This window comes from Ictalurus punctatus, chromosome 5 (genome assembly GCF_001660625.3).
Source record: "Ictalurus punctatus breed USDA103 chromosome 5, Coco_2.0, whole genome shotgun sequence".
In the NCBI taxonomy this organism is placed as follows: Eukaryota; Metazoa; Chordata; class Actinopteri; order Siluriformes; family Ictaluridae; genus Ictalurus; species Ictalurus punctatus.
In genome coordinates this window covers 16,675,699-16,691,029 of record NC_030420.2, presented here as the reverse complement: position 1 = coordinate 16,691,029, position 15,331 = coordinate 16,675,699, and the positions used below count along the sequence as shown (strand labels likewise).

The 15,331-nt window shown below is 35.2% G+C and overlaps 1 protein-coding gene across 2 annotated transcripts in view; it reads left to right on the top strand.

Annotated features, from left to right (window-relative positions):
• gcn1 (GCN1 activator of EIF2AK4) overlaps positions 1-14,434 on the top strand; it is a 102,843-nt gene extending 88,409 nt beyond the window's left edge. The window contains exons 54-58 of one of the 2 annotated variants that reach the window (XM_017468034.3): positions 4,942-5,038; positions 5,742-5,890; positions 7,338-7,448; positions 10,891-11,112; positions 11,589-14,434. In XM_017468034.3, the coding sequence (XP_017323523.1) occupies positions 4,942-5,038; positions 5,742-5,890; positions 7,338-7,448; positions 10,891-11,112; positions 11,589-11,714 (705 nt within the window). In that variant the 3' untranslated portion in view covers positions 11,715-14,434. Of the gene's footprint in view, positions 1-4,941; positions 5,039-5,741; positions 5,891-7,337; positions 7,449-10,890; positions 11,113-11,588 lie in introns of those variants that run through there. The other variant, XR_006982528.2, reaches the window with a different exon arrangement.
• Positions 14,435-15,331: the final 897 nt, after the last annotated feature.

Below are 15,331 nucleotides of genomic sequence, written 5' to 3'. Positions count from 1 at the left end.
CATGCGATGATAAACAGCCCCACACCATTATGCTTCCACCTCCAAACTTCACTGTTAGTATAGTGTTTTAAGGGTGATGTGCAGTACCATTTCTTCTCCAAACATGGTGTTTTGGTGTATGATGGCCAAAAAGTTCAATTTTGCTCTCGTCTGACCAGACTACACTCTCCCAGTATTTCACAGGCTTGTTCAAATAAGTTGTAGGAAACTTTAAACAAGCTTCGACATGCCTTTTCTTTAGTAATGGAGTCTTGCGGGGTGAGTGTCAGCAGTGGAGTGCATTGCCTATTGTTTTCTCTGTGACGATGGTAACAAGTGTTTCTGGAGCTCTTTCTGGGTGGTCCTTGGCTCTTGGGTTACTCATCTGACGATTCTTCTGACTCCCTGGTCAAAAATCTTGCAAGGAGCTCCTATGCATGGCCGGTTGATGACAGAGTGATGTTGCTTCCACTTCCGGATAATGGCCCCAGTGGTGCTTACTGGAGGATTCAGAAGTTTTGAAATCCATCTGTATCCGAGTCCATCAATATGTTTTGCAACAATAAGGTTACGAAGGTCTTGGGAGAGCTCTTTGGTTTTACCCATCATGAGATGTTTCTTGTGTGACACCGTGTAGCAACAAAAGCATTTTTATAGACCATCAATTTACTAACCCAGCTTATATTAATTTGCACAGATAGGGGGTATAATTACTTTCTAAGTACTTAATGATTTCAGCTGGTTCCTTGCATTTCCTTGCTTTGGAGAGCTGCTTTTTGTTAGCGTGTTCAATACTTTTTTCCTGTGTTATTCCACTTTATTACACATAACTTTATTTATGGACTTTAATGTTGTGAATTCTTTATATTTCCGGATTTCTTGAGTTAATACTGATGTCTGGTGAAAATTTCATGTGAATAACCTTATTGGAAATATATTTACTGAAAAAATGTTGACACAATAATAATATCCAGAATAATAGTTTGCTTGTACTGGTAATATGGTTAAAATTCTAAACTTAAAGCACTTTTTCAGCACAATAGTTCACAAACCTCTGTGTATACATTTCACTCTAAATCTAAAATTAGGTGTGGTAACTGCATGAATTATTTTGTTTAGAAAAAGGTCAATTTGCTGTAGCCTCATTCTGCAAATTGCTACTCAGTGTGGTGATAAATGTTCCTAAAGATTGACTTGTAGCAAAATTGTACAGACCAAACCACACTGTTAGTTTTAGCATGCAGGTCGGAATAAAATCAGGGGTAGAAAAAGTACAGATAAATTATACTTGCGTGAAAGTATATATAATGTGTCAAAATCTTACTCAGTTAAAAGTGGAAGTATCCAGCCAAAACTGAAGTGAAAGTCAAAAAGGTGCTGCTCTTAAATGTACTCAAGTATTAAACAGTAGAAATTACTGTTATTTCGTGATGAACATAAGTAGGTCACAGCAGATGATGAGTTTGAAGGATTATTGATTATTTTAATTGATTACGTTCAAGTAAATTTCTGTTTTTTAAAGACATGCATAAAAGCAAAACCAATGAAAAGCATATATATACACCTGTAGATAGGTGACAAATTAAAGGGAAAGCCTGAATAAATGAGTGGAGAAACATATGTCTTCCAGACAGGTGTAGTACATGATACATTTAAGCAATTAAAAAGTGCTACCATGTTCAGTGGCATGTTAAAAATGTGCAGGTCCAGTGAGCCTTGGACTTTGAAAGAGGCAATTTATTGGGACAAGAAAATGTCTGTGTAAGACATGATTAGGCTTTTAGCAAGAACAGTCCATCACCAACTTAACTCAGCAAAAAAAGAAACGTCCTCTCATATTCAACTGCTTTTTTTTGTATTTGTATTAACATAAAAGCGTTCAACACCTGGAAGTTAAACTGAACAAGTTTCACAGACATTTGTTGAACAGAAATGCAATGATGAGTCCTTGAACAAAGGGGGGTCAATGTCAAAAGTAACAGTCAGTATCTGGTGTCCACCAGCTGCTTTAAGTACTACAGTGCATCTCATCCTCATGGACTGCACCAGATTTGTCAGTTCTTGCTGTAAGATGTTACCCCACTCTTCCAACAAGGCATTTGCAAGTTCTTGATCACGTCTGGAGGGGACAAAAGGTTACATGTAATTTTCCACTGCAACAACAATCAGCTGTCCTTCCTGTCTCCCTTTAGCACGGTCTTAGGCATCTTACATTACAGACAATGCAGTTTATTTCTCTGGCCACGTCTGCAGTGCTCATGCCTCCCTATAGCAGGTCTATGGCATGTTCAGGCATGTAAGCAGGCACCCTAGGCATCTTTCTTCTGGTGTTTTTCAGAGTCAGTAGAGAGGTCTCTTTAGTGTCCTAAGTTATTGTAACTGTGACCTTAATTGCCTACCGAATGTAAACTGTTAGTGTCTTAAGGACTGTTCCACAGGTGCATGTGCAATAATTGTTTGTTTCATTGAACAAGCATGAAAAACATTGTTTAAACTAGAGATGCATTTCACCAAGTTGTTTCACAGCAACTGGTCTCATAAACAGAAAACACATTACTCAAATTAGCATTAACACATTAATTAAATTCTGAAGATTAAAGTAAGCTATCTTAACTTATTGAATGTTGTTAATTCATATTAACAGAATTAATTGACTGAATTCTAAAAAACCTCCTCTTAGGCTCACATTCTCTCACCACAAACAAAGGCATTTCTGCTTTATCATTGAACATCAAACTGGTAATATATAATATAAACTTTTCAATATACAGGATTTTACAGTGCAACCATTTCACTCGCATTTGTGACTGAAAAGTACTTTGTGTGACTATGAATAAATATTTATTTGCACCAGTGAAGGGGACCTGTTCGGAGTTGTATAATACAATCGGAATGAAAAGTAAAACTCCAAAATGCATCTACACCGCGCAACAGTTACTTTCACACTGCTTTTCATCACCTCAGTCAACCAAACAAGTGTGTAAATACTGCAAAGGAGCCTTTATGATGACAAGAGTAACACTGTACATTATCTGCTTCTCTCAACTTCCCGATCTCACAACTGCCATCTTTTATTGATCACGCAAAAACTTGCGACTGTGACATGATTGTGTAGACACAGCGGTAAATTAATAATAATGTAAAGACATAAAATGTGCTTAGTTATGAATAAATCATTTAATATAAAAATAGATATTATAATAACTTCATAAAATATAAATAAAATGAGAAATGAAATAATGTTTAATTACTATGGGTTGCACTTAATATCAGTTTGACATTAATCTTAGTTCGCTATTTCCTTAGAAGGCTATTAGCCTTTTTCCTAATATGGATCATGCTTGTGTTAGTCTATTTTTAATTAGGACTCTTTATTGTTTAGGATTTAAAAATAAATATTTTATGTTTGTTTATCAATTAACCAACAGTATCTCATTGCTATTATTTTAATTCAATTATCAGTGACCATGAGCAGGGACCTTACATTTAACTGTTTATGACAGACCTCCTGATTAAAGCTTAAACAAAAAAAGATTATCTGGATCAGTGTTGGCTGTAAAAATCCACATCGGTGCATCCCTAACGGACACCATTAAACTAAAGCGCTGTGCATCTGACGGGTAAATGAACTCACCCAGTCACATCCTATGAGATTATTCAGATACACAATATACGCAGAGCGGTTCGAGAACTGGCTCCAGGCCAGAACCATGACGGTGGAAAATGTCTAATAGTGTAGCTTTAAATATATTTAAGAGGAGCAGACTTCAAACACTGAACATTGAGGTTTATTGTATTTTAGTTTACAAGGTGGAACAGGTTCATGGTTGTTGTTTTTTTGCATACAGTCTGTAAAATCAACTGAAAATATTAAATTTAGTTTATCAGAAGGTAAATTAATGAGTCATGGCTCACACTATGTTCCTAAATTCTGTCATAATTGACAAGCTCAAGTTTTCTCATGCCTACTTGTGTGTTATATTGTGGCACATTAACATTACCATTTCTAAAAAATAAACTTCAACTGTGCTCCTAAATTTTTGTAATTAGGAGCACAAGTGCTTCTATCAAAATGAAAACATCATCAAAATGAAAACAAAAAAGGCTTGAAATATTTCACTTCATGTGTAATGAATCTAGAATATATTAAAGTTCCACTTGTTTAATTAAATTACGGGGGAAAATGAACTTTTCCACGATATTGTATTTTTTTTTAAATGCACCTGTAAGCATTGTTTTTAATACTTGGATGCAAATACTTTGCAGTCAATGACTGCCTGAAATCTGGAACATTACATTACATGGACATTACGAAATGCTGTTTCCTCCCTTGAGATGCTTGACTGGCATCAAGTGTAGCTACCTTCAGTTACTGCTTGTTTGTCTGTCTTTTTGTCTTCAGTAAGTGAAAAGCATGCTCAATTGGGTTGAGGTCAGGTGACTGATTTGGCCATATAAGAACATCCTGTTTCTTTGCTTTGGGTTACTTTTTGTGGTGTATTTTGTGTCATTATCCATCTGTACTTTGAAATGCTGTCCTATTATGGAATTAAATTTGTGCCAAAAGTATTAACTTTCCAAGAAACGAACATAAATATACAATGAGAGAAAAAATACACTCAAAGTGAAAACGGTGAACTCAGTGTCAAAAATTTAACATGATCTTCAAATAAACAGCATTCTTTCTTAATGTAATTTACATCTTACTTGCAAAGTGGTGTCCTGTGCCTAATGATGGTACTAAAGGAACTTGTCTTCTTATTATGGTACTAAATGTTTTGCAAGCACATTTCTTCCCTTGGTATGCAGGGACATATTCACGTATATGAGGAGAGAAAATTGTGTTTAATATTTATTGCATTCTTTTTGTGGTGGAAAACCACTCAGGATGTGGTTGGGCGTTACTTTAGTTTCAACGTTAAATTCTTTTGTATGCATGTGTTTGTGTGTGTGTGTGTGTAGGATGCCACACGAATGGCCTCTGCTGGGTGTGTTGGTATGTTATGTGCCTTCCTGTCTGAAGAAGAGCTGAGGACTGTTCTACAACAGCATGTCCTTGGTAACCACAGACACACAAAATGTTCCTGTATAATGCAACCTGAGTAGTTGTATAGTAATTACATCCTGTTTGCACCTGTGTACTTGTGAATAGTTTTTGTGTTAGAGATGTGTTCAGAAATAATTTTACAAAACACTGCAGTCAGTAACTTTTTCGTTCCTATATCACAGATGTATTCAAACATTTTCTGCATGAGCCCCACTTCCCAGTTTTTTTTTTTTTTTTTTTTTTTTTTTTTTTTTTTTTTTTTTTTTTTTTGAGAAAAACTAGACTAAAACCTAAAACAAAACTAAAAAATTCCTAAAAACCCCAACCCTTTTGCTTTTTTGGCCATATAATTCCTGTTTTTAAAATGGGAAGCTCCTATGCAAAATGTATAAAGGTTGGCGGTTCTGAAATGGTCAAAAAAATATATTTTTTTCGTACTTTCCATTTTACCCACACCCCCTGGAATTCCTTCGAGCCCCATTGTTTGTAACCAGGTGCATTGATTTACCTTTTCTGACCATCAGCAGGATCAAACATACAGATTAGATTTGCAGGAAGGAAGGTAATTTGACCAAATATGTCAGGTAATTTGTTGAGTATGTCAGAATAAATGTTGCAGTTAATGCAAAATTAAGCTAAGTTTGAGCGTCACTTTACTGCTAACATAAATCTTTATGTTAGACATTTGTATTGATTGATGTGAAATCTTCCATAGCGGATGTGTCAGGAGTGGACTGGATGGTGCGCCATGGCCGGAGCATGGCTCTTGCTATAGCTGTGAAGTCTGCACCCAAACAGCTGTGTGCTCCAGAGTACAGCTCCACCGTGATGGATGTTGTTTTATCCAACACCACTGCAGACAGAGTAATGTCGTCCTGCTAAAAATTCCCTTCTGCATGGCGTATTATTTAGTCATGCTCTTAAATCTACATACCCCTTGCAGAATCTGCAAAATGTTCATAATTAAAAAATAAGGGGGATCATAAAAATGGTTGCATTTTGTTTTTTATTTAGGAAAACAGTTTATATAACAGTTGTAAAACACAACAGTTGTGTATGTAAAATATGTTTACATACACTACTACTGTATTTTAAAAAGTGCAAACATTCACTGATGCTCAAGAAGGCATCATGATACATTAAGAGCCAGGGGGATGTAAACTTTTAACAGTATGATCTTTGTAAATTGTTATTTTGTCTTCTGGGAAGCATGTAAATATATTTTGTAACTTCTGAAGGGCAGTATGAAATGTAAGAAAAAAAAAAGATCTTGAAACAAAATAACAATTTATAAAGATCATCCTGTGTTGCCTTCTTGAGCATCAGAGAATGCTTGCACCTTTTGCAGTACAGTAGTTGTGTTTGAGTCCCTCAATTGTCCGAAGTGTGAAAAGATTTATCTCAACATTATGTAGCCACTGTTGGAAAGGGTTCAAACTGCTCAGGACAAGCAAGGGACTCATGAACAACTTTCACAAAACATAAAAACAGTCGTTGATCATCCAGGTAACAACACACATTATTAAGAATCAAGGGTATGTAAACTTTGAACTGGTTAATTTGTGTAAATTCGGTTATTATTGTGTCTTGAGGACAATATGTAACCACATGTTCTGTGAAATAGCTTATTCAGGGCAGTACTAAATTAAAAACAAAATTATGATCCCTCATTTAAAATAAAAACATTTTGCAGATTCTGCAAGGGGTATGTAAATTTATGAGCACAACTGTATAGAAATTATACAAATATATGATGCTGAAAAGAATATCCATCTTGACAATAATACAGAAGGTTAGATGAACATCCACTGGTGATTTTATTTATATTGTTTATTGAAAACTGATACCATATTTTATTATTATTATTATTATTATTATTATTATTATTATTCAGTAATACATTATTTGCCATTTGAAATTACCTTGCCTGAAATATATATATAAAAAAAACTTTAATTTCCACACGCCACTTGCATTGTTTAATTAAAATAACAATGGAGTACATTTGATTCAATAACTAACATGCGTTTTTCTGCCTTTATGTTAATACAGTACGTTATATGTTAATTGTTATATTTTAATGTTTGGTATTCATTATTATCCTTGCTACTGCCTTGAGTAAATTTATTTTTACATGAATAGTATTAGTTTCTCATAACTAATGAAATAAGTTTGAAAATAATGCTAGTCTGACTTCTGGACTCTACTGTATTTGACAGTATAATGTTCACTGACACATGTGGCACATTTTTATGTTCTTCCTTTTTGTTCTCTGCCCCTTTTTCTTCCCTTGTGTGGGGTGGTACTGTAGATTCCCATAGCTTGCAGTGGCATCAGGGCAATGGGATACCTCATGAGACACCAACTCAGATCAGCTGGAGAAGATGCTGTCTCACCTCGTATTATCACTCAGTTAGTCAAGGTTAGTGCTAAAGTCTGCATTGGTAATAAAACAACAGTGATCTGTAAATGGTCAGCAGTTAATTCAGCAATATTCATTATTGATAATACCTATCCTGGTATTATACGCAGTTTGTTGATTAATGTAATGTGATTCTGAGCAGTGTGACTGGTGTCAAGTGCTTCTTTAAAATAAAAAAATCTAGATCACAGAATTTTGCATAGTTTATCAGCACAGGAAAGTCCTCAGAACAGAGGAGTTTATGCTGTTTGTTTTCTCGGTAAAATGACAAGCAGCATTTTTTGAGGGAGAAAGAAAAGAGAGAGGTTGGTGAGGGAATGGCTGCTTATCGAGACTATAAAGTAAGTGAAAACAACTAACTTGTCTCTCATATGTTCCACAACATACATTAAATCTAAACCATTAAAATGCACAACATGTCATTCATTAATAAAGTAAAAATTGTAATCTTTCCATTTAAATGTTTCCATTGTAATCTGAAAAATCTCTGTGGTATAAGCGAAATAACCCTACAGTCCATGCTGTTATACAAAAAAAATGCATTTCACTTGTGTGTTGTGTGGCATCAAGGACAATTTAAGGCACATAATACATCTGTGTGCACGTCAGGACATTTATGGTCAAACAGGGTGAAAGTATTCATACTTGCATGTAATGTGAATGTGTCCTGTAGAGAGGCGCTGTAGCATAAACCAAGCCGGAATTTACTTATTTACACAATGAAGAACAGCTGAAAAATAATGTGGGTTCCATGTTTCACTGTAGGACTAACTAAAAGATAACATGGGCATAAATTTGTTTTGTAATGTACTGGGGGTAAAAAACAAACCTTGCATGATTTAATTATAAACCAAGTGAATAGTCAGTGAAAGTGTTTTTACTCATCTGTATTCAGTAGTATGAGTGGCTCTTGCATCGAAGAACTTCAGTTTAGTGTTTTAATCCAAATACTGCCAATCACGGAGTGACAATGCTTTAGATTTTTTTTTTATTGAGTTGCTGTGTTTTACATCACCTTTACCTGATCTCTACTGTAAAGAGGAAGTTATGTGTGCAATCCTGCATGATCAAACTGGCCATTATAATGAACTACAGCCATTATAGGGCCTTGCAGTTTATATAATATATTAACACAGGGGTCAGTATAGGCACGCCGACCAGTCTGCGGCTACGCAGCCGCATACGCAACAAGCTGCGATGCACTGTGTTCTGACACCTTTCTATCATAGCCAGCATGAACTTTTTCAGTAATTTGTGCTACAGTAGACCTCTGTGTGGGATTGGACGAGATGCGCTAGCCTTCGCTCCTCATGCACATCAGTGAGCCTTAGCCCTTAGTGAGCCCATGACCCTGTCACCGGTTCACCGGTTGTCCTTCATTAGACCACTTTTGATAGGTACTAACCACTGCATACTGGGAACACCAAACAAGACCTGACGTTTTGGAGATGCTCTGACCTATTGTCTACCCATCACAATTTGGCCCTTGTCAGTGTCGCTCAGACCCTTACGTTTGCCCATTTTTCCTGCTTTCAACACATCAACTATGAGAACTGACTGTTCTCTTGATATGTTATGTCCCCTAAGTTGGCCTAAAGGGTTATGAGGGAGACGTAGACATAAAATTGAAAGACAACTTTCCAGGTTTGAATATTATCACACTGAAAACCCGCTGCCAGTGACGTTAAGTAATTGCTGGAAAAGTGTTACAATTTATTTAGTTCAAAGAAGAAATACAAAGGGAAAATAAATATGCATGCAATATTTACAAGGTAGTAACTCCAACTAAATGGAACACAGGGAAAAGGAACATGAGTGGTGCTAAATCAACGAAAGTAACAAAACTAAAACACGCTAACTATTTCCCTCCTCCTCTCCGTAATCTAACTGGAAATGAAAGAAAATAACCAAACATCTTCAGCGTGCAACACGCCCTGACTACCACTACTCTCGCTACCAAACCAAAATTGCATGGGGTGGCACCCGCTCCTTACCTATTGTGTTTAGCATCATCAGAATCTACATGTAATATGTAAGTCACGTGACGTACGTCCCTGGTCTGATGTAGCACAAACTACAGGCAAAACGTCCACCAACTCCACACATGAAGGGAAATATCAGGAAAAAAAACAAAACAAGCCAGTAAAAAAAAAAAAAACAAATGGCCAAAGCCAATACATTTTACAAAAGTTACTAATCAACAAATAAACACATGAAAATGAAAACAAGCCACCCACAGAGTAAACGAAAGAGAATAGCGATCTAGCAACAGGATCAACAACCAGGTTATTGGCTGGATGTCATTGGCTGTTTCCGTCAATGTCATGGATGATGGACAGCCTGATCGACCCTAATAAGCAGCAGAGATAGAGAGGCAGGGCAGTGACCAATAGAAAAGAAAAGGAAGAGGAGAGAAAGCGAAAGAAAAACACCACACAATCTTCCCACAATAACGGGGCACGTAACACTATCTCGTTCCAGTGGCACCTGGGTGGGATACATTAGACAGTCAATGTTATTCACTTCAGCTGTCAACGGTTTTAATTTTATGGCTGATCGGTACACGCACTCACTCACTCACTATCCACTTTATTAGGAACACTTGTACACCTGCACATTCATGCAGTTATCTAATCAATAAATCATGTGGCAGCAGTGCAACGCAAAAAAAAATCCTGTGTATACAGGACAACAGCTCAGTTAATGTTTATATCAAACATCAGAATGAAGAAAAAGTGTGATCTTTGTGACTTTGATCATGGCATGGATATTGGTACCAGATGGGCTGGTTTCAGTATTTCAGATATTGCTGATCTCCTGTAAATTTTATTGAATTTTTTCATATAGCAGATGCTTTTATCCAAAGCAACTTGCAAGCAAAAATTTCACGCACAACAGTCTCTAGAGTTTACATAGAATGGTGCAAAAAAAAAAAACCACTGAGTGAGAGACAGTTCTGTAGGTGGAAACGCCTTGTTGATAGGTCAGAGGAAAATGGCCAGATTTGTTTGAGCTGCCATGAAGGATATAGTAACTCATATAATAACTCTTTACAACGATGGTGAGCAGAAAAGCATTTCATCATGCACAAAACATCAAACTTTGCTGTGGATGGGCTACAACAACAGAAAAACACTTCAGGTTCCACTCCTGTCAGCCAAGAACAGGAATCTGAGTCTATCATGGGCACAGGCGCATGCAAACTGGACAGCTGAAGATTAGGGGGGAAAAAAATCACCTGGTCTTTTTCCTGTCTTCAACTGTACAGTTTCGGTGAATCTGTCAATGATGCCATAGCTTTTTAAGAGTCCAAGAGAGCAAAATTAGCCATGAAGAGAAGAATGGGATAAAAAGTACTTACAATCAGGTATTTTCAGATTGTTGAAAACGTTATAAACAGAAAGCTATAAATATGAGCTCTCTGCAATATTTTGTCCTCCAGAGTCTGCAGAATCAGTCGAGTGATATCCGTCTGGTGACAGAGCGAGTGCTGTGGTGGGTGTGGAAGGAAGCGGACACCCCAGTGCTGGAGCCCAGTCTGATTAAACCAATCATCAAAGCCCTGCTGGACAACACCAAAGACAAGAACACCAGTGTTCGCGCTCAGAGCGAACACACAATTGTCAACTTGCTACGACTCCGCCAAGGAGATTCTGTCATGCAGGTACATTCCCTAAGCACGACTGTAGTGGGGTTTTAATCCACTCATTTTAATGCATATTTTTTTTAACAAGGACACCTTGTATGCAAATTTCACAAATGCAAAAAATATGCTTAAACTGATGAGATTTTCAAATGACAATGTATCACATAAGTATTTCAGTCTTTTCAAGGCTACAAAATATTCTGAAATCACTTACACTAACATGAAAATTAATTTAGCTGTGACAGCTTTTTGACAACCTTTTCACCTGCTGAAATTAGGGTTTTTAACTAGCTAGCTACTGTTATTTGCTAAATAGTATGCATCCCATTGGTGTACATACCATTTAGTACACTGGTATGCAGTTGAAGCTGTAGTTCATGGCCATGATTTCTAACAGTAATTTAATTAACAGTTTTCATTAAGACAAAATATTGTTTATGCTTTGCATCAATAAAAATGTATCCTTGTAACATATCTATGCATGTTTATTTCAGAATATCAGTGCCATCTTAGACACTGCCAGTAATGAGCTGTTGTCTGAGTGTTACCGTCGATCGCTGAAGAAGATCTCAGGTCTGCCTGACTCCAGTGAAGAAATCGATGATACAATCCTCACGTGATCTGCCCAAATCAGCTCTCCAACATAGTCCATCAGTCCATTCTGATTTAATAGAGGATATGATAGCTTCACTGACAATTATGAAAAGAGAAAACACCCTTAAAAAATAATTTCTGATTCTTCCAAAAATTCAACCTGTTGCAGTTACAAAGCAAAAAATTTGTTTCTCATTTAAGCCAGTTCTAGCCAAATGTTAATGTATTTCTGATGCCCAGTTTAGATTTTTATTTGATTAAGCACCAGTATTAATTTTATCCTGTATTTTCAGTATGGTAATGTCATTCACTGAGTGTGCAAGTTGAGAGTGGGGCAACCTAAAGGATGAGACACTGATTTTTTTAATCAGTGGTATATCCTTTGATAGAGGTTATATAAATAAAAGAAGAGAAAAACCACAAATAAAACATTAGTAGTAGTAGTATTTGTTTTTACAAATTAAGCTATTTATTATTCTTACACATTTTGTACATCTTCACAATGTACAAAGATAATCTTCACAAATGAACACAACTTTTATGCATTTAGAAGCCTTAATACTATTGTCAGAAGTAAAAAGCTGAAGTTAGGCTATAAACAAACTCCACCACGGTGGCATGACTTAAATGTCACTACCACTAAGCTTTCAACAACTCTTTCAATGTGTATTTACAAAACAGTTGGAAAATACTATAAACTGATAAATCTATAAGTTGGAAAGTTTGAGTTGGAATAGTTTGCTACAGCAAGGCTGTATTCGATTTTTTTAAATTAAAGAAAACCAATGTAACAACAAGATGGCATTCAAATTACAATCAACTTTTTTTTTTTTTTTTTTTAAATCTGCATTTGTGGATAAAATGATTAGCCAATAAGATAGTTATTTACAGTATATTTATACCTTTTATGGCCTTCTTCTTTATAGATTCCATACTTAATATCTATAAAAGACCAACTTAAATACCTTTTCTCAGTTAAGCAAATTTGCGCTCTATCTCAAAAGGCACAAGAGAATTTACATGAGAAAAAAAATGTACTCTGTATTCTTGGTAGAGGAATTACAGAATCTACATAGTGCACTTTCAATGATAAACTTAGCACTAAGGAACTCATTTGAAGGATAGATAGCAGTCAATATTTTAAAGTGAGTCTCTTTTATTTTGGATTAAAATAAGAGGTTCTAATATATTTAAGAGTTTGCCTATAAACAGAGAGATCTTTTTCAGACTGAACTGGGCAAAAAAATTATTAAGAATTTGCCTAATATATTAGAACATTTCTCACTTTTAAACTTAAAGTGGGTCCAAGGTATATTTAAAAAAAAAAAAGGTAGAGTTGGAGTGATTTGCCCATATAATAAATAACCTTTAATTAATATTTTAACATTTTGAAAAAAAGATGCTGGAACTGTAAACCAGAAACTATCCATGTTACATAAGAAACCTTGTAGCCATTTCAATTTTATTGTTCCATTCATCTATTCAAAATCTATTATATTTAATCCACCTGTTTCATAAGATTTAACTATATCAGTTTTCTTAATAACGTGAGTTTTCTTCTTCCATAAAAATTGTGCAAGGGTTGATTTATTAACTTGATCACTGAAGAAGAAGGGGCTAACTCAACTGACGGATAAATGGCCCTCAGCAAAACTTTTGTTTTATTTTGGTTGGTAGAGCTCTGCCAAAACCAGAAATGCTTCTTTGTAACCAATTATTTTTGCCTTTTTTAACTTGTTTACAAAATTAACTTCCATGCTTCTGCAAGGCTGTAGTAGATTGTTTCTTAAAATGAAAACAAACAAATTATCAAATCAAACATTAACAATAGGCAGACATTAGACATAATCATACAACATGAGTGACAATAAATTAAAAAAATAAAATAAATAAAGTAAATATAAATAATAATGAATAAAAAGATAACTAAATAAATCAGTAATGTAAACGAAGTGATAGGTTTACATAAGGGGCAAAAAGAGAACTACAGCGCACTCAAGTTACTTAGTGCATTCGTTAATGTAATGACTTTAAGAAATTTGTTTAAGAAAAGGTGAGGGACAAAGCAAGTATTTCAGCTTCATTCACAAAATGAGCAAAGGATGGAGGGGTTTTCAAGAATCTACACGTGTGGATAAAAAACTTAGCAATTATAAGGATGATGTTGGCCAGTTAGTGTTGTGTGCGATCTTTCTTTAGTACACCAAATCTGACTTGCTTAGAATTAATGCCTCACATTGATATTCATATAAACCCCATTTTGTTGTGCAATTGAGTCCAAAATAGTTTATAGAGTAGTTACAGTCAAAGAAAACATGTTCAGTGGATTCGATGTCAGTCCCACAAAATTTACAAGAGTTTTCTTCAATACCAAACTTTGATCGAAAAAAATCCTTAGATGGATAAATATCGTTCATTATTTTAAAGTGAAATTCTTTCATTTTTGGAAATATTGGGAACGTAAGGTAGTTCTTTCTAATCACTTCTCTGATTCAAACTCTTTGAAGATGTAATGACTTTTTATCCGACTTGGATGAAGTCTATTAATGAAAACGAGGCTGTAGTAGATGGGTTTTCCTGTTAGGTGTGATTACGTTTAATGTCCCCGACAACAGTTGTTGTTTAGCCACTTGTTAGCAACCGTCTTTTTCAAGAAAGGTAAAAGCTTTTTTTTTTTTTAAAAATCACGAGTGGGTTATTACTGATGTATTTTATGTCGAACAATAAAACGTGAAAATATCTTGCACTTGTGTTAACCACAGATCGTATTTCAGTCATTTTCCTCAGCTCCTGATTGGTCAACTTCAGGTAGATTGCCAAATCGGCTCGCTCAACCATAGACATACCTAGACGCCGATTTGGCCCTTTGCTGCGAAAAAGTCAACGTGACTGCCATATTGATCTGGGCAAGAGTGCCCTTTAAACAAATTCAAGTAAACGGGGAAGCTACGGTTTTTCTGGATAAAAATGCACAATACCGCTTACATTTCTCAAACGATTTCAATGGTTTATGATCTACGTTGAGTACAAAACAGTTCTGTCTCCAGTTACTTAGAAGCTTGATAGTTAGACTTGGAAAATTATTCATTGTCATGAGGAATTGTGAAAACTCACGCTTGTCAAGCATAGATTTAGCTTATTTTTCTTGGTTAATAAATGCTGAGACGTCGCTAATGTAATATAATTTAATATACATGAAATGTGCATAAAGATTTTTTCATTGTGGTAATAGATTTTTCTTCGATCCCATATTTTAGCTTTTCTTGTACTCCAGGTTAGAATTCTGTTAACAAAGCTCATTCATTTTTAAATTCTGAAAAAAATTTAAATAATGCATGTTTAAGTAATAATTGACCATCATTGTACCAAAATGGAACAAAATCAGCAAATACAAACCAAATAGTGAGACACTGGCAGTCAGTCTGTTTTCTGTATTTTATTAGCAATAAAAGGATACGGATATTCTCCAAAATAGACAGTTACAAAGATAATAATTATAAGCTTATCCTTTATGGATACAGTAAAACATTTACAGTGGTAAAAACATTCATGTGATGATGATGATAATAAATTTGTAATAGCTAATAATAATAATAATAATAATAGCTAATAATAATAACAATAATAATAAATTTGTAATTGG